At 38.9% G+C, this 22,372-nt stretch overlaps 2 protein-coding genes across 10 annotated transcripts; one reads left to right on the top strand and one right to left on the bottom strand.

Moving 5' to 3' along the window:
- Positions 1 to 4,258: 4,258 nt before the first annotated feature.
- On the top strand, positions 4,259 to 21,602 carry keap1a (kelch-like ECH-associated protein 1a). Of its 9 annotated transcripts, none has more exons than XM_044167301.1 (13): positions 4,259 to 4,546; positions 10,168 to 10,457; positions 10,840 to 11,053; positions 11,671 to 11,870; positions 12,155 to 12,311; positions 14,149 to 14,241; positions 14,792 to 14,938; positions 15,142 to 15,248; positions 15,979 to 16,108; positions 16,471 to 16,667; positions 18,563 to 18,768; positions 19,547 to 19,723; positions 20,824 to 21,602. In XM_044167301.1, exons 2-13 carry the CDS (start codon positions 10,417 to 10,419, stop codon positions 21,000 to 21,002), a joined length of 1,848 nt encoding a protein of 615 aa, XP_044023236.1. In that variant the 5' UTR covers positions 4,259 to 4,546; positions 10,168 to 10,416; the 3' UTR covers positions 21,003 to 21,602. The 9 variants fall into 9 exon arrangements, with proteins under 9 accessions (XP_044023236.1, XP_044023235.1, XP_044023237.1 ...); XM_044167300.1 differs by having other exon boundaries at positions 4,259 to 4,608; XM_044167302.1 differs by having other exon boundaries at positions 4,259 to 4,626.
- Positions 12,380 to 13,695, bottom strand: LOC122862082 (complement C1q-like protein 2). Its single transcript, XM_044167309.1, has 3 exons — positions 13,335 to 13,695; positions 12,918 to 13,040; positions 12,380 to 12,826 (listed from the first exon to the last, which is right to left on the bottom strand). Exons 1-3 carry the CDS (start codon positions 13,657 to 13,659, stop codon positions 12,540 to 12,542), a joined length of 735 nt encoding a protein of 244 aa, XP_044023244.1. The 5' UTR covers positions 13,660 to 13,695; the 3' UTR covers positions 12,380 to 12,539.
- Positions 21,603 to 22,372: the final 770 nt, after the last annotated feature.

The following is a 22,372-nucleotide window of genomic DNA, read 5'->3' as shown; positions in this document are numbered from 1 at the left end:
ATACAAAACATATGATCAGTTCATAAAATATGATTTAACTACCTAATTGTATAGAAGATTAGTATAAAAGAATACACCAGTAAAATTGTACAGTACCAACACATTAAAGCTTGAGAAAACATCCTGTTATTTATTAAGAAAAAACTCATCTGCTTCATCACGACAGAGTTGGTGTGGTTTCATCCAGTTAAAGCAAAAAACCAACAAGCTTTCAGAATTCAGATTTAAATATTGCTAAATCCTGATTGGTGTATGGAAGTATGTTACATCACATTTTTCCAACTGGAAAACGGTCGGTTGGGGCTGAAGACTACAAGTTTGAAAATGAAAGAAATCTGGGGGTGTGGAGTTAGAAAGAAGTGAGTTTACCAGACCTCTGCAGCCCGCTCCTCATCTCTGCTTGTGGCTAGTGGCTCGAGGCTACATTAGCCTCTACTAGCATAACACACCCAAATCTCTCCACCAAATTGTTGGTAGTTAAGTTGCACTGTGGGTAATGTAGGTGGCAGGTTTTGACAAGAAGAATGCATGGAATAAAAAAAACAATATCGCTGGTCCTGTTTTGTGGGTCCGACAATGTTATAGGAGTGGAATGCTAAATCAGTGGAGTGCTCTTTTAAAGAACATTTTCAATGCTGTACTTTTACTGGTAATTTAGTATTTTTACAGTGTAGTATTGCTTAAGACTATTCAGTTTATTTATTATTCAGGTCCATGAAGCACAGAAGATAAAACATTTATTGGGAACACACATGCATGCTCAAACATTCCTGTACATGTACTTACCACACCTTTAATTGCATAGTCTGAATCACAAAATGAATCATCAGATGTGAATCATCTTCCATAGTATTGTTTATAGGCAACAAAGGCATCTTACTGTAAATGAGAGTGGTGTCATTTGTTCATAATCTGAGTTAAGATGAGACATTTAGACCTTTAATGCACCAGGAACAGGTTTGTGTTAGTTAAGAGTATTTACAGATGATAAAATGACCCACTGAAAAAGAGACAAAGAAAATATAAGTAATAGATGGAAAAGTCAAGATAGGAGACAAATATATCTGAGTGCGTTGAGCTACAAATATTAAATGCTCAGTGATTACACAGTGAAATAGCAGCTTAATTCATAGGTTTCACACTGGTCATCCTCTTCAGTATGATTAACAACATCTTTCACATCATTGTGGATTTGCTGTTGTGTTTTTGATGTGAAACTGAAACAATCTGCAGCCATTAAACTATGCTTAAAATTCTAGTCAAGAAAACACTATCATAACATGATGCAACCCGTCCTGGCATCATATCTGCAAGTCATTTTTGTTTTCATGTGCTTGGTGTTGTTGGGTGTGGTGTCAGAAGTGTGGATAATATTGTTACCATAAGAACATTCAGACTTCCTGAATGTCTCCTTAGTTGACAAAACGGTGGTGGAAAAACACACCCACAGTTTCCACCTTGTACAATTATCACTTGTTTAAAGGGCTGAAAGCGTCTGTGGGTATGAAGAGGGTATGGTGCAAATATAATTAACTTGTCTTCTTCTATCACAAGTAATCAAAAGATCATGAGAAGCTGCTCAACGGGTCTGCATGGATTTTCGAAGAGCTGGGAAAAGCTTGTGATTGTGTTTCACAAAGTGTTCTGGAGATGGGGAGTTCATTGGTTGCTGTTGCAAATCATTAATTCCCTGTATGTTCAGAGAGAGAGCTGTGTTTGTTTTCTTACAGTTAAGTCAAGTATGTTCAATGTTGCCATCTGCCAAGGGTGTGGCTTGTCACCTCTCCTGTTGTTTCAGATATCCATGGGCAGGATATCCAAGTACATCTGAAGTCTGGCTGCGTTTGATGTAGTCAGGATGAGCACCAACATGTCTAAGATAGTGATCAGAAGAAAAAAAAATGGAAAAGGGTACAAGGTGAGGGGTAAGAGGGCAGTTACTCCAAGTGGAGGAGTTTACTGTGTGTATCTTAGGGACAAAAGATCATACTGGGGAGCACAATGGAAATAAGCCCTTAAGCTTTTTTTTCTTCAGAATAATCTTTTTAATTTCATGTATTTCTTAAGGCAGTTCTGTCTGTACATTGACTGGCAGGTTGTCAAACAAACTCGTTTACTTAATCAGACCAGTCAACAGTTAGGGAATCATGGAGTAATTTAGACTTTGCAATAGACCATGGAGACGAACAATTTATCTTGACGTGTTTTCAGCTTTGTGGCAATGCATTTTTTTCAGATAATCCTTTGTTTTTTTAATAGAATATTTAGCTTAAGAAGTAGGGGAAGTTTCCTGACACAAAAAGACACATAACTCCAGATTTGGAGATACATGGTTTTCTTTGGACAGCGATTGTGAAAATGTATTCTTGACCTTGGATATAGTAGTTTGACAAAATAATATTAACTCAAGGTCCACTTACTAGCTCTGTCCTGTCTTTCAACTGGATCTCATGGTCTTCATCAGTGGACAGTTGAGTTTGAGGGTTCTTTTTCAAAAATGAACTTTCACATTCAGGTTTTAAGCCAACGTGGACGAGAGATCCTAAGTGTTCAAGCAGCCAACTGCATGACTGAGCAAACTCCACCTGCTGATGAAGAGTGGAAAAAGCTACTAAGAGGACCTTGAGTTAAAAATTACTTGTTCAAACAATTCACCAGCGTTTGCCACAAACCTCACCAATGGTCACAAGCTTTAGGTAGAGAGCAAGCATTTGCCACTGTAGGTGGTTTTGCCATCTAGTCTACCTGCCCTGGCTGCCTCCCTTTGGGGGAGTTCTGGGCAGAACTGAGCAGGAGGAGACCCTGGGGAGATCAGGTCTTGCTGGAAGGATTACATCTCCAAGCTGGTCTGGTAACACCTGGAGATCCCCCATGCAGGAGGAGCTGGAGGACAGAATAAAGGCTCCTCTGTGATGATGACCAAGACAAGTGGGTTGAAAACTGATGAATGGATTGTGACTGATGCAGTGTACAAATTTCACACTAAAAAGTATTTACTAAAGTATTATTATACACCAGTTAAACTTCCTTCCTTCAATATTAGATAGTTCTTTAGAATCTTCCCAGCTGTGTTTATGAAGAAACAAGTCCCCTACCATCAGGTATGTCCAAACAAAAATTTGGATTGTTCCACCACTGGAAGAGTCAGACAAAACCTGATTTTGATGAATGGTTGAATCTCTGATCACAAGGACTAATAATTACTAAAGACATTTCTATGAAGTTTGGTTTCATTTTTTAAAGGGAGAAACATAATAGGAGGTAAATATAGTTTTTTATAGTGAAAATATTTTGCTGTTTTTATGTTGTATCTTATTTGTACTTTTTTTACATATGATGTTTTTGGATTAATATTACTGCTGCATTGATGTGTATGTTGCATTTTACTGCTGTAGATGTTTAAGGTTGAGCAAATTTTAACTACTTTATATACTGTTGTGTAGTTTAATCTACAGCAATGCATCATATTATATAAGATCATCCTCCAGCTGTCCTGTCAGAACCACGTGTCTGTAAAAAGTCCACTTTTCCTGAGAAAAACAGCCCTGTGTTCAGCTTTGTGACGATGCATTTTCCAGTTAATCCAGGGGGGGTTTAATGAGTTTATTTAGCTTAAGATGTAGGAGAATTTTCTCAACCCATAAAGGAACACTTCATCCTTCAGTTTATCAGAAACATTCAAATTCACCAAATTTGAAGATACATGGTTTTCACTGGACAGGATGGGTATGAAAAATTGTTAACTGAAAAGTAACTATAACTAAAGCTGTCAGACAAATGTGTGGAGTAAAAAGTACAAAATTTGCCTCTGAGATGTAGTGGAGAAGTATTAAGTTGCATAAAATGGAAATACTCAAGTAAAGTAACTCGAATTTGTACTAAGTACAGTACGTTAGTAAATGTACTTAGTGACATTTCACCACTGGATATGTTGATATAGTGTAATTTACATAATCCCCTCGCTGTGCTACATGTTATTATAGGATTTACTGTTTGTTGAAAGATAAAATGTCACCCTCAGCCAAGATGATTCATGAGGGCAGAAATTAAATGGGCAGATCCAGAGCCTATTTTATTTTCTCCATGAATCGTCAATCAAACCTTGTAGGAAGTGCTGTGGATTTCCTCCTGAGCGTGTGTGTGTGTGTGTGTGTGTGTGTTTTGTGTGGATGCTTAATGGTTTCTTGATATGATCCTGCTGTAGCGCGTTTCAGCAGTGTAACAGTTATATAATCCCTGCCCTGGCTGAGGTTCAGTTTCAGTTTGAGGAATGCCGCTCCTGACTTGTTGCCATGTAGGTCTCTGTACATGCGTATTGCCACAGTGTTTGCAGTGTACTCGAGAGTTGCAGAGTCATGTTGGTGCAGAAATTCCTCCCCACCACAGCCTTTGGACGCCTGCCCGCGGCGACGCAGATCAGCAGCGACACTCACAGCTCCGCACATTCAGCCTTTTAACGTGAAGAATGAGACAGATCTGCTGGTTTCCTGACAGGACGGAAAGCTTCAGCCAGCGACTGCGATGACCTTCTGCGGTTGGACAAGTTGTGCGTAAAAGTGACTTCTGTGATACAGTGTTCTCATGTGATATGGAGTTTAACAGCTTTCGGTGAGATGTTGCTTTTACGTGAGTGAATCTGCAGCTGTTACAATATCAGTTTCACATGCTGAGTGGACGCACCCTTTCGAAAAAATCACTGTAATATTCAACATTATTGTTGCGTGTAAGTGATCTTACAGCAGCACTCGTGACTTTTGTTCTGGTGCAATAATAGCAGTACGTCTGTGCGGGATACTCTAACATATCCGGTGGTTTATAATTTTGTTGTCGACCATTCAGTTTATTTCCTCTGTAGTGGCAGACTCCTAAAAGGGAATTGAAACTTTAGCTCATTGTCCTATAGTAGGCCTACAGAGAGCTGAAGGTATAGAGCTGAAACAATGAGTCAATTAATCAAATAGTTGATCACAGAAAATGAATAGGCGACAAATAATAATCGAGTAATCGTTTAAATCATTTTTCAAGCAAAAATGCCCCAAAAATTCTCTGGTTGCTTGAAAAATGCCTCAAATTATTAATCGATTATCAAAATAGTTGCAGATTCATTTTCTGTCAATCAACTAATTAAATAATCAGGTCTAGATACAATAAAATCACTCACTGAATCCCTGCTGGAAAATATAACATCACTCATCCACAAGGAAGACTACGAAATACCTACTAAGTACAAATAAACTGGAGCTGAAACAGTTATTCGATTGATCAATTCAAACACAACACACACTCAAAAGAACCACTGGAGCACTATAAGACTATTAGAACTATTTTTTGTTGCATTGCATGTGTCAGTATATATCAACATGTCTGTTCAGCGTGTTGTTTATGTGGGCACACTTTTTACCACAGATAACGAAGGAATTTTCTTTGTTTCAGTAATAAATCGGCGCACTGGATATTTAGTGTTTCTGATATGCTGGGTTTGTGGTCGGGACAGTCGGGAGGCAGCATTGAGCGATTGTAATTCTTCATTCTCTCAAGTTTTATTATAGATTACAGTAGTTCGTGTGCCGCATGTGGCGGAAGTTTCGGACCATCAAATGTCTTCAAGGAAAGCTATATCATTTAATATATAACATCTTTCAGCCTGGCTCCTGTGGTTGAGTTGTGCCTGTTGTAACTCTTGAACAATACATCACTTCTCTGATGCCTCTTGTTTCTACTTCGGGAGTTTTTTTCAGAGTAAATAGAGTTGTCATCAGAAACTTTTGACCCCAGTCAGCTGTCAGGGCAGTTGAAAGATGACATGACATGTTACAAATCATTGCAAAAGAAGTGTGGTCATTACAGCTCAGCAGTTTTAGACAACATATTTTCAAAGGTTAAACGAGGGTGCCTTCACTCCTTATGCAAAGTCCTATAGTCTGTTGTATATTCAGGTCAAAGCTGACATGTACCCAGACTGCTGTGCTGGTCTACCATCTGCCAACAGAAACAGTCTGTAAATGGTTAACGCTCCCTCTCTCTGCCTCTGTTGTTTTCTCTTATAATTTCTGCACTAAGCTAGGCCTGTGATTTATGAAAAACAAATTCAATGAGGCACAATGTATTTGTCTTTATTTTGAGTGTCTCAAAAGTACAAATGTCATCTGATGAATACCACAGATCTCCTTTTTGAAATCATTGGACAACTGAATAAAAGACTCTGAGTCAAAATGCATTTTTTTCAATGAAGCCCCAGTAATCTGCATGGTCTTCTTCTCACTTCCAATCAGCCAAATAAATTTGACAAAACCAAACAGTACTACCACCTGGTCAGGACCTTGGTCAAACAGTAATTTCGAAACCTTGTTGAAATCAATAAACAGGTCAGAACTGTTGTCACAGTGTTCTCACAGTGTTCCTGCAGGCTTGAGCAGTGCTTTATGTAGTAGCCAAGCTCTGTGTACTGTGTTTACACTGTAATTCACTGTTAACCCCCTTAAAGCCTGATCAGGAGAGTAGGACAGGCTGACATATTCAAGCACAATGGCCCTTTATGGAAAACTGAGTAGCTCTACAGTATTAATGGCTCTCGCTTCCCTTCTCTGACTCCCTCATTGAACTGATCTCTCCCTCTTATATCTTCTTTCAGCTAAATCTAGGGTCATTTTTACTCCTCTCCCACTTTGTTTTTCTCTCCTTTGCTCACTGTATGTTACCCTCAAAATATCTCTCTTTCTCTGCATCGCTCTCCCTCCCTTTCCGTCTCACTCTTTTGGTCATATGACCAGCAAAAAAGGGCTGGCTGACTGTGAGAGGTGAGGGAGCTCGAGGCTGAACAGATTTGATTGTGCAACTCTGCAAAGCTGAAATTAACACCAAACTTCCAGGTGCTGTAAGTATTCCTGTGGTTCTCAAAGGGTTACAGCAGTTTTGTCACTAGCAGGATCAGGGTTTGTCTCTTTCATGCTAAAAATTGATCTCCTGCTATTGATTCTAAGGGTTTCTACACAGATGAATGCACTGTAGCTAACAGGCAGCATAGCAGAAGTTGGTTCTTGCTCTCCAAGTCAAGAGCTGATTTGTTCTGCTTCAATCTTTAGCAGCGAGTGACATCCTGGAATGCAGAGATTTCATGTTTGCTGGATATGCAGTTGCTTTGGATTTGGTGTGTTATGTAAAGAGACATAATACAAGTGTTTAAATCTGTAGGAAATTCTCAAGCATTGCAGTTGTAAAATCAATGTAAATATTCCAAACTTAGAAAGTTTGAATAAGGAAAAGGGGTAAGAGAATTGAGAGATATTTGTTGATCTTGATTACTCTAATCAGGAACCTGTAACAGAAACATACTGTTTTTTTTTTTTAACTTGATAGCGACTTCATGCTTTTAACATATATAGTGTGCCTGCTGGATTTTTTTGACCTCCACATTTCTAGATGCCTTTTGATCATGTGAGGCATAGTGTTTAAAGATCTAGTCCTCCTCAAAGTAACACTTAAAATTGCAGTACAGAAATGCCAAAGATCTAGTATGTTTGTGTAATGTCGCTGTTACAGAGCACTGACAAGTATATTTTTCAACCATAAAACGTGCTGCTCAGTAGATATGATAGTCACAGTTTTTTGATAACCAAATTTAGGTATCCTTATCAAAACTATTATGTGTTTATGTTAAAGGAATAGTTCAGCATTCTGGGAAAAATGCTTATTCGCTTTCTTGCTGAGAGTTTGATGAGATGAGAAGATTGATACTACTCTCACATCTGTCACTGCTCCCAGCCAAGATATATTTTCACCCCCTTTAAAGGTCCAGTGTGTAGGATTTAGTGGCATCTAGTGGTGAAATTGCAGTTTGCAACCATGTGAATACCGCTCGCCTCACCCTCCCGTTCCAAGCGTGTAGAAGAAACTACGGTGGCCACGAAACTCATGAAAAAATGCAAAAGGCCCAATCTAGAGCCAGTGATTGGTTTGTCCATTCTGGGCCACTGTAGAAACATGGCGGTACAACATGGTGGCCTCTATGGAAGAGGACCCGCTCCCTCTGTAGATATAAACAGCTTATTCTAAGGTAATGAAAACACAACAATTCTTATTTTCAGGTGATTATACTCTAATGAAAACATATTTTTAAATATTATATTCCATTTCTGCCAATAGATCCTGCTAAATGTTACATACTGGACCTTTAAACCCACCAAGTGTTTTCAAACTTCGGTTTTCGTACAGATTAAACTAAAGAAATATATATCATGTTGCTTAGTGAGCTTTTGGTGGATTTTGTCATCCTTGGAAAGAGGTTTCCATCTTAGCCGCCTCCCGACAGGAGTTGAATCAACTTACTTGACGTGCACATCTGCACAACACGTTGCTGAGATTTGGTAGGTGTGGGAAAGAAAGCAAATCAGCATATTTTCCATGAAGTAAAACTAGTCTTTCAAAAAACAATGATCAGCTGATGTACTAATATCAGATTTTTTTGTTCTTACGCTAAAATGTATCAATACTGATCTCAAAAATCCAGTATCAGTCAGGCTGTAGTCATTCGTTGAGTCATTTGCCTGCATGGTAACTGCTGAGAGTGTTCTACTTGTACTGAGGGGCTTATTAATTGACAAGAATCTAATGAGACTCTTAATTAGTGCTTTATTAGAGACAGGTGCACCATTTATACTCATAGACAATAATTACATTACAATCAGTTATAGTGCTTTCGTCTTATACAGGTACCTGAGTGGAATGATAAAGTCCTTTCAATGAAACTGTCGAAAACACATATCACTTCACTTATACCTGTTCTTTACTTACATTTTCTAATTTCAGGGTTATCAACAATGAATGCAGAAATACAATTCTTGAGATTTAATCAAAAACATCAAGATAAGGAGTGTTTGAAAACCTCTGACTGATTGTGTACTTTCAATTCACTGCTCTCCTATTATGTCAGAGGCAGATTATTGTTATTAGTGTGTTATTTTATTGACATTTAATAAGTTAAGAAGGACAGTCAAACAGGTTCCAGATAAGCTGGAGGATGACACCAGTCTGCTCTGACATTAGGGAGTGGTTTTACTACTTGCCCAGAAAATAAGTAGGAACACAGGAGTGAATGTGATTTAGGGAAACAGTGGAGTGGTTGGTCAGCAACATCTTCGGGAGTCTGGTAGGAATTCATTCATACCTTGTGTTGCTTTAAATAGTGTGAATGTGTGTTCTGTGTTATGTTTATCAGCCAGCTGCTGTCTGTAGAGTCTCAGTCACCGACATGTGACTCACAAGCTGAATGGCTGAACCAGCTCTGTGAGGGCCTGTGATCTAAGGCTTTAACTACTGATCATTTTCATTTTTTATCTAACTATTTTCTCGATTAATCAAAAACTCTAAAACAATGAAATTTGGTCATCACATTGGTCTAGAGCACAAGGTGACATCATCAAATGTCTTGTTTTGTCTGACTAATAAGCTTAAACCCCCAAATTATTCAATTTAGTATAATATAAGACCAAGAAAAGCAGCAAAGTTCTCTCACATTTGAGAACTTCGTATCATCAAATGTTTGGCATTTTTGCTTAAAGATAACTGAAATGGTTAATTGATTATTAATATAGTTGCAGTAGTTATTAATTTTCTTTCAGCCAACTAACAACAACAACTCTACTGTGATCTTGTATTGATAAAAGGCTTCTGGTATTTCAAAATAAATACTATAAACATATACCCTGTCAAATAAGCATGTTTAAAAATACCATACAATTCAGCCTATAAGGGAAAGCCTTTCCATATCTTATTTAGTTTCCATGTTGAGGCCCCAGACTAAAATTGATCTGTTTGAGCAGCTCTTTGGAAATTAAATAACATAAAAATGCTAGAGCATTAATTCCAGATTACTCATCTACAGATTTACAGAAATCTTTTCCCGAATAAACAAACTAAAACAGAGACCGTTTGTGTTTTAATTTTGGTCCAATGGCCAAAGCTGTGGCATGAAGCAGGACACAATACGTCTTTTCTATTTCAGCTGCAAGGAAGTGAAACCTTGAGTGTGCAACACTTGCACACCCACACATACATATGCAAGGGGAAAACGACATATTCACATGATTCCATTATCTTCTTTTCAAACCACTAAAAGTCTCTCATCTTTCTTTACTTAATCTGCTTTTTCTTTCTTTCTTTTTCTTGCAGGAAAAGGATAACAACAGACAGGGTAAAGGAATCCCTGCCGGGATACATCTGATTGTGCAGTTACACACATTCCCCACACCACTTCCCCTTCTCCTGTGGAACACTAAATTGCAGATGACTCTCTGAAATGTCAGAATGGATTACTTTCAAAACCCTGAAAACTGTAAAATCTGGACCAACAGCAATTTAATGATCATCATTTGACTCGTGATTTGGGAACTGTCTGACCTCATTCAAAGATTGTCAATCATGTTGGAGCATGGATCTGTGGATGAGGGACCAGTCTACAAGTTTGTTTACCCACCATGTTTTTGCAGCAAAACATATGAAGTGAACGTATTTCATGTATCAACTGACTTTTGCTCTGCCTGCTGGTTGTGGCTGGGATCACCAATGGATAGTACTGTTATACTGTTCACATCCCTAATTTCTTGGGAAATGTCTACTTGCTGAATACATTTTTGTGTTAAGTTTGAGGCAAAATGGAGGAACTAAGGACGTCTGCTCACTGGAGCCTTAACATTGATGAATTAAAGACCAAAGGAATTTCTTCTGTTGAACATCTGACCCCAATGGGATAAGAACTAAAAACTTTGAACTGTAGTTGACTGTAAGACTTATAAAGTAATTACTCAAAAAAAAATCTGGAGTACTCCTCTTCCTCTCTTCCAGAATGCATTGCCCTTTGAGGAAGAAACGGCCCACACGTGACTCTGATTTCTTGGCTATCGCGGTTCCCTCGATGCATGGGTCCGGGTATCTTGACTACACGGTGGAGACCCACGCTTCCAGATCCCTCAAGGTCATGGAGGAATTCAGACGGCAGGAGATGTTGTGTGACCTGGTGCTACATGTCACATACAAGGACAGGACAGTGGACTTCAAGGTGAGACACCCTCTAAATTAAACGATCAGAAAGCAGTTTGTGCCATTTTGTGGGATGTTTGTTTCACAGTTTTTCGAAAAATTCCAAATTTCTAAACTTGCAAAGTAAATGAGTAAATGTAGTAAAAGGTTATCAAACAAGTCAAAAATATAACTGATTATGGTCCGCAACATACAGCACAATTCTTCACAATTTACAGTGTAATTTTTTAACAAACCAGTACAGTGTCTATACATACATGTAGGTACAAGGAACAAGATTAGTAATTAGGGAATGATGGCAAACGATTAATCAAGGAAATAATAATCAGAGTAATCGATAATGAAAATAGTTTTTAGTTGCAGCCCAAGTTACAATAGTTTATACAGTGATGCTACAGCAGTACATAATATGGATGATTGATTTTATTTGCACTGGCTGGTGTAGTTTTATGAAGAAAGTTAGCTTCAGCTAAGTAAGTTAAGTTCAGTCAAGCTAGCTAGCCACACAGTCCTCTCGATTACTTCATTGTGTTACACACACACACACACACACACATATGCAAACACATTTTTAGTCACTGGCCAAGTATAGTGAATGCAGTGTTTCTGTATCATCAAATACATTTTGTTATCCAGGTCCACAAGGTGGTGCTGGCCTCCTGTAGCCCCTACTTCAGAGCCATGTTCACCAGCAGCTTCAAAGAGTGTCGCGCCTCGGAGGTCACCCTGCGTGATGTCTGCCCCCAGGTGGTGGGAAGACTTATTGACTTTGCCTACACCTCCCACATCACAGTGGGAGAGAAGTGTGTGTTGCACGTTCTTTTGGCTGCTATGAGGTAAACATACAGTATTTAAACAGCAGCACGTTTTGTGGAAAAGATAATCCACTGACAACAGCTGAAATCTGAATACAGACACAGACTTGACTTCTTTATTCTGACACTCGGATTTACCAGTTAAATGCATTAAATAACAATTAATCAGAATCAGAATCAGAAATACTTTATTGATCCCCGAAGGGAAACTCTTTGCTACAGCAGCTTGCCTTTACGTCAGTAAAGTATACTTTTAGGTGTAGAATATACAGGATGTAATTTCTTTTCCTGTTCTTTTGAACAAGGTATCAGATGGAGGACGTGGCCAAGGCATGCTGCGATTTCCTCACTAAGCACCTGGAGCCTGCTAATGTCATCGGCATCGCCCGCTTTGCTGAGGAGATCAGCTGCACAGAGCTGCACCAGCGAAGTCGAGAATATATCAATACGCACTTCAGTGAGGTGAGGTGCAAAGACAGAGAGCACACGCACACACGTTTTTCTTTGAACTACAGCCAAGTCAGGTCAAATGTTTTTATGAATGCTTATTTTATTGTAATTTTTTTGTAATTTGTGCTTTACCTTGTGTTAAGAGAACATGTGACACACAGTATATTTACTAAGCAAAGTGGAAGTGTTTTTCAGTGAGAAACACACAGCCTCACACTCCACACTCCTGCCATGTTATTTTCACATGGAAAAGATAAGGAAACCACTAAAAATGTTGAAGTGATGTTCAACAAAATCGGTGACTCTGTACCAAGCAGGAAGACGCATGTACACTACATCGCCCTGCAAGAGCTCTAGGACAACTCCATTGGAAACATGCTCATGGTCGTCCCAGTGATTCCAGGAATAGTTTAGAAGCACTCTTTGGTTGTTCTTGTACAATGCTGCACCCATGTGGTTGTTTTTCCGGTCATCCATGGCATTAAACCTGAAGAAGTAGACGCCCCTGACAGGTGCTGTGAATACACCTTCATTGTAGTACAAAGAAACAGATAGAGAGCTCAGTGAAATTAGAATAACAACATCTTTAAGCATGCACACTCTTACAAAAACACATACCTGTGTAGGTGTTGTAAGCATTGCCGATGTTAGTGATGATTTTTGGGTAGATCAGTGTACTTTCAACGTTGAATGGTCCCACTGCTCCAGTCAAAGCCACAGAGAAAGCTACTTTGGGTCCATCTGTGAAAACAGGGCATGAAAAGTACATGTGGCAACTCAGTACCACAAAAGTTTTGCTACACACATTTTTTTGTTTATCATCTCTTCAAGTTGGTTCACACCCGGTGATAGTTGTGCCCCACAGCTGGATTGTTTGCAGGTGATTCTCTTTAAAATAAAAGAGAATCAACTGTATGACCCCCTAAGAATAAAAGTGTAAAATTACTAGATAATTTCCTAGCAACCATCTTTTCCTCCACCAGATCAGTGATCATTGTTGTTAGTGTGGAATTTCATATTATTTCCCATTGTTACCTGCCAGCTTTTTTCCCATCTCTTCTGCCTGCTCTTTGTACTGAAGTAACTCCTTCTTGGTCACATCCAGCTCAGCTCTTAGATCCTTAACGGAGTCCTCCTGAGCTTGTACTTTGCTTTCACTTGCAGCCAGTCTGCTCTCCATCAACCTCAGTTCCTCCACCGTGGCTCTCAGTGCTCCCAGCTCAGCACTGATATCAGAATGTGAGGCTGTCTCTGCCTGAACCAAAGCCCCTGACAGGCAAAGGGTCAGCAGCAAAGCTGTAGCACTTTTCATTCTGTCTTCAGATCTTATAGATGTTGATTGACAACACAAAGACTGCATGTAGCAGGCAGTAAGTCACCAAACTAGAGCATTACAGCTTATTTCCGTTTTTATGCATCACTGGTTAGTCACAGCAGCACATCTCATTGGTTAGTACTTTGCTGTGCTCATGTGTTAGCATAGCTGTGGGAACAGTACATCTGTTCACCTGTTTCAAGGACAAGAACAAACATGGCACTTTGGTTGCATTACAGTACTGGTGTACCAGTACTTTATGCTTACTTGTTGATACAAACTGCACGTCGCTTTTTCTGAAATGATAGAAACTACCTCCATAAGTGTGTGAATGCTCTCTCAGTGTCTGTGTCTTTTCTTTAATTCCTGGCTCTAACAGCTACCTACCAACTCACATTATTCACTTGATAATAATTGAACTTGAAAAGCTATCCACATAAGAAAATAAAATCTGAAAAACATGCATATTCAGTAGTCAATATGCCTTTATCTGTCCGTGCTCTCGTGTTTACCGTTGCATCCCTCTGTTGCTAGGTGACTAAAGAAGATGAGTTCTTCAGCCTCTCTCACTGCCAGCTGCTGGAGCTCATCAGTCAGGACAGTCTCAAGGTGCTCTGTGAGTCTGAGGTGTGTAGCATTGAAATAACTAATTAAAACTTAACTGACAGACATGTAAAGAACATATTTTAATTTCAACTCATGTCTCATGTTTTTTATAAATTTTCCTATTGGTCGTTGCATTGTATTAGTAAACTGCAAGCATGATTTGGGTAAAAGTATAAGAATAGTACTCTAGGTATGGTAGGAAGATGTTTTAATTGTGCATGCCTGTTGGTGCGACCAACAGCTAAACCATCAATTAGAGACACAGGTCTTTTGACCTTACTGAAGCACCAGATGGGCAAGTTTTACCACAGTCACAGAAAAGGTAGAAGTCAAAGAAACTTGCAGTAACTGACATTCAAATTGTAAATTTGGTCCGTAAAGTCAGAGTCTTGAATGTTTTTGTTTTGTTTATTATCATATGTGTGACACAACCGTCATGCTAAAAAGGTTAAACATATCCCAAGAAATCTGCACAAATGCTGTTAGTCCAAGTTCTGACAAGAGTGTATTTAGATGTACTGGATGTAGATAACAAACCACACATTGATATGTCTAAATAAATCCATGTCAGGTGTATAAGGCCTGTACAGACTGGGTCCGCTGGGATATGGAGGGTAGAGCCCAGTACCTACATGCCCTCCTGAATGCGGTTCATATTTACGCCCTGCCTCCCAAGTTCCTAAAGAACCAGCTCCTGTCCTGCCCCATCCTCAGCAAGGTAAATTACAGCCTTGCTTTACGTTTTCTTGTTATAGAAATTAATGGACAGATGAGATTTGTGCCCGCAAATGTAAACTAATGTTCTCTGTTGGTATTTATTTCAGTAAAACCTGTATTTATTTATTTATTTCTTCAATACTCACTCAGTTACCTACTCTAACTTTACAGGTTTATATTTTCTGCCTTTTCTTTTAACTCCAGGCCAATTCCTGTAAGGACTTCCTCTCTAAAATCTTCCAGGATATGACACTGAGAAAGCTGCCTCCTGCACCTAACCGTGGAACTCAACTCATCTATGTGGCTGGCGGGTAGTTATCTTATATAGTTTCCTCAACAACATTGCTTTGTTCTGCAGTGCATTACTGGTTACACACTTATTGTAAGAAACTCTAGAGACTTCATCGCTCGCACTTTAGGACATATATGTTAATGAGCGAGCTGTGTTCACAGCACAGATGTCCACTTATAAAACACAGTTTGTGTGCAAACTGCAAATCATGGAAAGTTTCTCAGTCTGCTACCCAGTGGCTGTTCCAGAGGTGCACTGCTTTCTGGGTTCATGTACCTCCTATTTTGTAAGCCCTTTATTTATAGTGGCATGCTGATATTGATACTGTACGTATTTTTCTCTGTCATAAAGCACAGGTGCATGGGTTTTTAACCAAAGTGGCAAGCTTAAAACTATCATTAAGATGTTTTTTTCAATTTAAACACTTGTTTGAGTGCAATCATTTGACTACAGAACATTTGGATTGTGCTGCTTGAGCTGTTTGTAGTCATTTGATGGTCATGTTATTCTGTTTGGGGTTTCTTTTGTTTATGTTTTAAAAAAATATTTTAAGAATTTTGTATTTGGCTGGTATAAAAGCACAGATACAAACAACGCGTGCAATGTGTTTTTGACCGACAAGGGGGAAGAGTAGTTTTCATTTTCACATGAATCAATTTGTGCCACTAAATTTCAAGCCCCACCATGCATACATGCATGTTTTCTTTTAGAGTAAACTCCCAACTCACCATTTCCTCGTCTCTGTTCAGATACCAGCAGCATTCACTGGCCTTCATGGAGGCGTATGATCCCAGGACCAATGTCTGGCTAAAACTGTCTGACATGGGGTCTCCATGCAGTGGTCTGGGAGCCTGTACGCTGTTTGGACTGCTCTACACTGTAGGTTGCACCAGTTATTACATACCATCTATGAAATGTCATTATAAGTTTTCATTTTAATTTCTGTTTTGACACTCAAAGATGGGATATGATGCATTACGACACAATTATATTTGTTTGATTATATGATACAATATGATATGAAATACACTTAATTCAAACACTGGTTTGTTTTTGTAACTGTGCCTTGTTCTGTACTGGCACATTTCTGTATACATTTGACATTTGATACTGTTTTACACCATTTTCTTTTTCTCACTTGCCAGCTTCTACCTGTCTGTCCTGAATGGACTAATGTTTGTTTTGAGAAGTTTCAGAGCTCAACATAATCTCTGTAGTAATCCCTCTTTTTGTGAATCCAGGTTGGAGGCAGGAACCTGTCGCTTCAAACCAACACAGAGTCTAGCGCCTTGTGCTGCTACAACCCAATGACCAACCAGTGGAGCCAGCGAGCATCCCTCAACATCCCCAGGAACAGGGTCGGGGTGGGTGTGGTAGACGGATGCATCTATGCTGTTGGAGGTTCCCAGGGCTCCACACATCACAACACGGTGGAGAGGTTAGGCATTTTTAAGGTGTTCATGTCTGGATTTATGTATTTAACTAGGCACTTAAGAAGTCATTTGATTTTAATGACATCTTATTTACTAGGATGAATGTAATGAAAACGGATTTCCTCCCCTATACACACATTCTTAAATTAAGTGCATTAACCACAGTGTAAGTATGGATAATGGCATGAGAGAGATTAAATGAATAGCTGCCATTCAATTTAAAGAGCAGTCAAGAAGTTCGCAGGTATTCCTCTAATTAGACAATCATACTGACTCTTTCAAAACATGTTGAGACACACTTCCAAGGAATGTCAATCTGGTCGGGAATGCCTTTACATCTTGTTGCTGCCACTGCCGAGCAGGGAGGAGTTTTAATGCAGTTATAAATCAGTTTCAATCAGTTAATAACAAAAAAATGCATGTCAAGCCAACTGACAGTTTCTTTTGATACTATTAGCTTGTTTTCCATATCAAAAGAACTGTGCTTCAAATGTAACCTCAATCCCTTTTTATATTGAAGGGTATAGATTTCTTAAAGATGCTAGTCACAAGAGAATTATTAGAACTCATCAGACGCCACTTGGAAGTCTTTTCATAAGAAGCTGCTAAATATAATGAAAGCTGATAAAACTATTGAAATGAAAATTCAATGTGAAGCACATTAAAAGAGATTAGAGCATTTATAGTAACAATGGTTGGCAGAAAAGGCTCTGCTTCTGAGTATGCTTCCCAAATGTATCCAAGCAACATGTAAGAGATTCCACAGGGAGCTATGCCTCCCTGTTCAATTTCTCAACTGTGCTAAATGGAGATTATGTATTAGTATTTATCTTTGACATTTGCCTTGCTGCATGTAGTAATTTCAGGGTTCAGAGCACAGGGTCAGTGTCAACACAGTGACCCAAGAAGTGACTTGCATTTAGTGCTTTTCTCAAGGGTACTTGAGGGCAGCTGATGTAATATCAGCCACCCTCCTATCAACAGTTTACAGCTGGAATATACCCAGTGCCGAGAACTGAGCCAACAACCTTTTAATCATTAACCAGTCGGTGAACATGCAGTCCAGCCTGCCTTATCATGATTCAGTTCTTTGTTGTTGTTATACCTTACCTTATTTGCTTTTACAAAGTTTCCAGTATTAAAGGAATAGTTCAACATTTTGGGAGATACGTTTATTTGCCAAGAATTAAATGAGAAGATTGATACCTCACTCATATTAGACAAATATGAGAGATTAAACAAACAAGATATAGGTAATGAGCTTTAGAGGTGTTAGTAGGCATATTTTTTTACCTTCGGACAGAGCCAAGCTAGTTTCCCCCCTACCTCCAGTCTTTATGCTAAGCTAAGCTAACCGTCTCCTGATTGTAGCTTCATATTTAACAAACAGACATCAGTGTGGTATCAATCTTCTCATCTAACTCTCAGCAAGAACGCAAATAAGGTTATTTGGTTAAGGTTAAGGTTGGAAAAAATGTCAAACTTTTCCTTTAGAAAATATGTTAAATAAGACATGTAGTTTACATTATGATTAGAAATTTTTAGCATAGATCTTAAAACACACCATGAACAATGGTGAAAACTTAACAATTTAAGTATTTAGAGACATTTGTTAGACTACAGAATCATGTGGCTCTCAGTGGTGTTACAAACTCTTTGGCTTCAAATAAAGCTTGTCAATGGTTGCCAAACATGGTTGCCAGCTTAACCTAATCCACTTAAAGTTGACTGGCTTGTGTAGACTGAGAAGGTTGCTGCACATAGCCATAGCCCTCTGAATCATTTAAAGTTTTGCAGCACTGAAACACTAATTTGATTAATATGTACCGTCATTAGGAACTGTCAACAGATTATCACTATAATGACTACATGCACTGCACAACTGCTGTTTGGTTTGCAGGTGGGATCCAGAGTCTAATCGCTGGTCCTTTGTTTGCCCGATGTCGGTGGCTCGTCTGGGTGCTGGAGTGGCAGCATGTGGGGAGGCTCTGTATGTGGCAGGGGGATATGATGGGCAAAACCGCTGGAACACTGCTGAGAAATACCAGCCTGACACTAACACCTGGCAGCAGCTGGCACCCATGAACACTATACGAAGTGGACTGGGTGAGTGTGTGTACTCCTGTCTTCATGAAAGCCAATCTGAGATTTACACAAACAAAATGAGGACATTTTTATGATGATTTAAGTCAAAATAATGGTTTTTGATTGTGTGTGTGTGTGTGTGTGTGTGTGTGTTTCTGTGTATATGGTGTTCTTTTATGCTTATGTTTACCAGTATTCTCACTTAATATCTTGGTGTGTGCGTTCTGACCTTTAAAGCAATTGTTCGATATTTTGAGAAATACGCTTATTCACTTTGTTGCCGAGACATTGATGAGAAGATCGATACAACTCTCATTTCTGTACTTTCAGTGTAAAGCTACAGCCAGCAGCTAGTTATCTTAGCTCTGCATAAAGACTGGAAACAGGGGGAAACATCTAGCCTTGTGCTGTCTGAAGGTAACAAAATCTGATCTATCTGCACTTCTAAAGCTCACTGACATGTTATTCCTGGAGTCTCCACTTCCCCCATCCAAGAAATAGTTTTTACACTTCTGATTTTGTACGGATTAAACAAATGAGATATTACGTAATAATTAGTGAGCTTTAGATGTGCTGGTAGGCAGATTATTTTACCTTCAGACAAAGCCGGGCTAGTTGTTTCTCCAAGTTATCAGTTTTTATGCTAAGCTAAGCTACCTGGCTGCTGCTTCCAGCTACATATTTTCTGTACAGAGTGGTATTGATCTTCTTATCGAACTCTCAGCAAGAAAGCAAATCAAGTCATTTTGCCAAAATGTCAAACTATTCCTTCATGTTCCCTCTGTGTCTGTCTTTGCAGGATTGGTGTGCGTGAACTCTTACTTGTACGCAATAGGAGGGTATGATGGGCGGAGCCAGCTGTGTTCTGTGGAGCGCTACAATATAGCCAGGAACCTGTGGGAGCCCAGAGCCCCCATGCAGTACTGTCGCAGTGCACACGGAGTCACAGTCCACCAGGGATGCATCTTTGTCCTCGGTCAGTTACATCACTAATCAAAATATAAGATATTGAAAGTTCAAACATGATTTAAAGGTGGAAGTTGTGGTAGTGATTGCACACTCAATGATCTTTTGTTAACTTTTTTATATACTTATTTACTGTTCTTTTTTCCTTTTTGATTGTTTTTTTCTTTTTCTTTTTATGAGTTTTCATTAACGTTATTTCATTTTATTATATTTCTTTTTTTTAACTACTTTTTTCCCCTAATTGTTTTTTTTTGTGTGTGTGTCACTCCAGGGTGTTTCTTATATAGTTTTTGATGAAGCTTCAATTGATCACTGTTGATTGTCTGAAGTCAAGCCTGTTTTGCGTGCCATCACTAATTAGTACATGAACAGTTTCATGTATCTAAGCCCATTGTACCTTCTCATGACTCTGATCAAGTGCAGAGCAAACCTGTTGCTCTTATCAATGTAAATAAAATGCTGACCGCAGATTTTTGTGTGCAGTCGCTACCACTAACACTTTATTTTTATGAGTTTAAATAAGTTTCATTTGATAATCAGTCTATACTAGATAAGCCTTTATCTCTATATGTCAAAATGTCCTTTCAGAAGATGTTTATGCATGTAGAAGCAATAATAACACAGGCTTGTTAAGTAATTAAATCATTCTGATTAATTAGTAGACAGTTAGGTCAGGAGGTGGCCAGTGAGATCCTCTATTACTACAGTGTGGGCTGCACTCTGCTTTGTTTCTAATGTGGCTCAATGACTCAGTGTTGGTAATTAAATAAAGTGAAGTATGGTTCAAATGTTAAGAGTAAACAGACAAGCAGCAGGCAAATGAAATGTCAGAGAAATAACAAACCACTTTAGTAAATAAAATCAATTGAAAACCTAAAAGTAAAATTTGCCTTTTTAAAAAATCATTTTACTAATCCTTTTTAAATGAAAAAAATAAATTGCTTAAGACGGATAATTTAATTCGATTACTCATTGACACAACTGTTGAACAGTTCCCTAATTGGTTTGTTAACAGCTTCATTAAACGTGTGTGTGTGTGTGTGTGTGTGTGTGTGTGTGTGTGTGTGTGTGTGTGTGTGTGTGTGTGTGTGTGTGTGTGTGTCCATCCAGGAGGTTTTAACCAGCACGGCTTCCTGTCAAGCATAGAATGTTATTCTCCAGAAAGAAATGAATGGACGTGCGTCACCGACATGCCTGTTGGACGCAGTGGCATGGGCGTCGCTGTTACCATGGAGCCCTGTCCCGGCAGTCTGCCAGATCAAGAGGAGGATGAGGATGGAACCACATAGGATGAGGATGAAATCTGTTGAAGTCTCAAGTGTTGAACACGGTTGTAAGTGGTGCTGCTTTTCAAGAGAGGGTTAAGTGCATTAAATAACAAACATTCCAGAATGAAAACTCCTCATATATGCCTCTATCTCATGGATCTCATTTGTATCGCACCGTGGAGTACTGCAGGTACAGTTTGCATGAACACGTTGAAGAGGAAGAATTATATCTTATAGGGGAACAGGTGATACAGAAACACTTATAGCATGACAGTGATCTCCACAATGAACAAGGTGCTACAGAAGTAATCTCAAATAATGGAACTATTTAATTAAATAATGTTATTCCACAGCTGTTTTTAATCTCTGTGTTCAAATTTATTTGTAAAGCGAACTATGAAAGTAGCCTTCTGTGTACTAATTTCTAATTCTTCTTTGTGTTGTGTATCTCTACCTCTGACTGTGTCTCTGTCCAAATGAGCACTTTTCTTATGTGTTGTCTTTATTTTGTGCCAATATAGTTTTACCCAAAACTGCCTCTTTTTTTATTGATTTTGTTTGTGCCTTCACTATATTTTATGTTGTGTTTCTGAAAATAAAGAATAAAGTTAATCAAATGTGTGAATGATAAATATCTTTCTTAAATGTGCTGATGTTAGTAAAGACAAATGGGTTTTTACTGACCTCTTGTGATCTCAGTTATTAGGATGCATCCACAGAAATGTGTGCTCCAGTATGTAACAGCATTATGCGCTACCACTAGATGGTGGAATAAGTCCAAAAACAGCTGCACACCGCAACATAAAAATGTTTTCTCTGTTTTTTGTTTTGCCATGTAAAAGCTCCCTAAAATAACTCCCACAACGCTGACAGCTCAAAAATAACAAAGCAAAAGAATAAGGGCTCTAAATCTGTTCACCTCTTGACAAACAATGACCTATTACCAAAATAATATAAATATGGAATGTGCACACTATGAGCAGTCATATCCTGTTTGGATAAAGAATATTTGTCCATGTTTTGTGGCTCAGAGAGAATAATTAGCAGTAGCCAGCAGAGCTATCACAGCAACCTTTATTCCAGCAGTCCTGAAGACAGACGGAGTATACTGGAGTCACTACAGCGTTAGTCATCAACCGCAGACGTCACTTGTGTGTTTACTTATCTCTCTCTGCACTGCTGTTCTCTATCTCCTCCATGGCTCACCTGCAATTATCCCAGCAGGCCACCAAAGAAGACAGTTCTGGACAGAGCTATTATTCAAATACAGTCGTCTCATCATGTTGAGATTTCTGACAGAGACACCAGCGAAGGAGAGGAAAAAATGTTCATGTTTGTTTTATTGCTTTTCTGGAATAATAGATGGGCAGGTGATTGTGGTCCCATGTTTG

Source organism: Siniperca chuatsi, linkage group LG15 (assembly GCF_020085105.1).
Source record: "Siniperca chuatsi isolate FFG_IHB_CAS linkage group LG15, ASM2008510v1, whole genome shotgun sequence".
Lineage (NCBI taxonomy): Eukaryota > Metazoa > Chordata > Actinopteri > Centrarchiformes > Sinipercidae > Siniperca > Siniperca chuatsi.
Note: the sequence above shows the minus strand (reverse complement) of the source record. Positions and strands in the feature narration are given on the sequence as shown.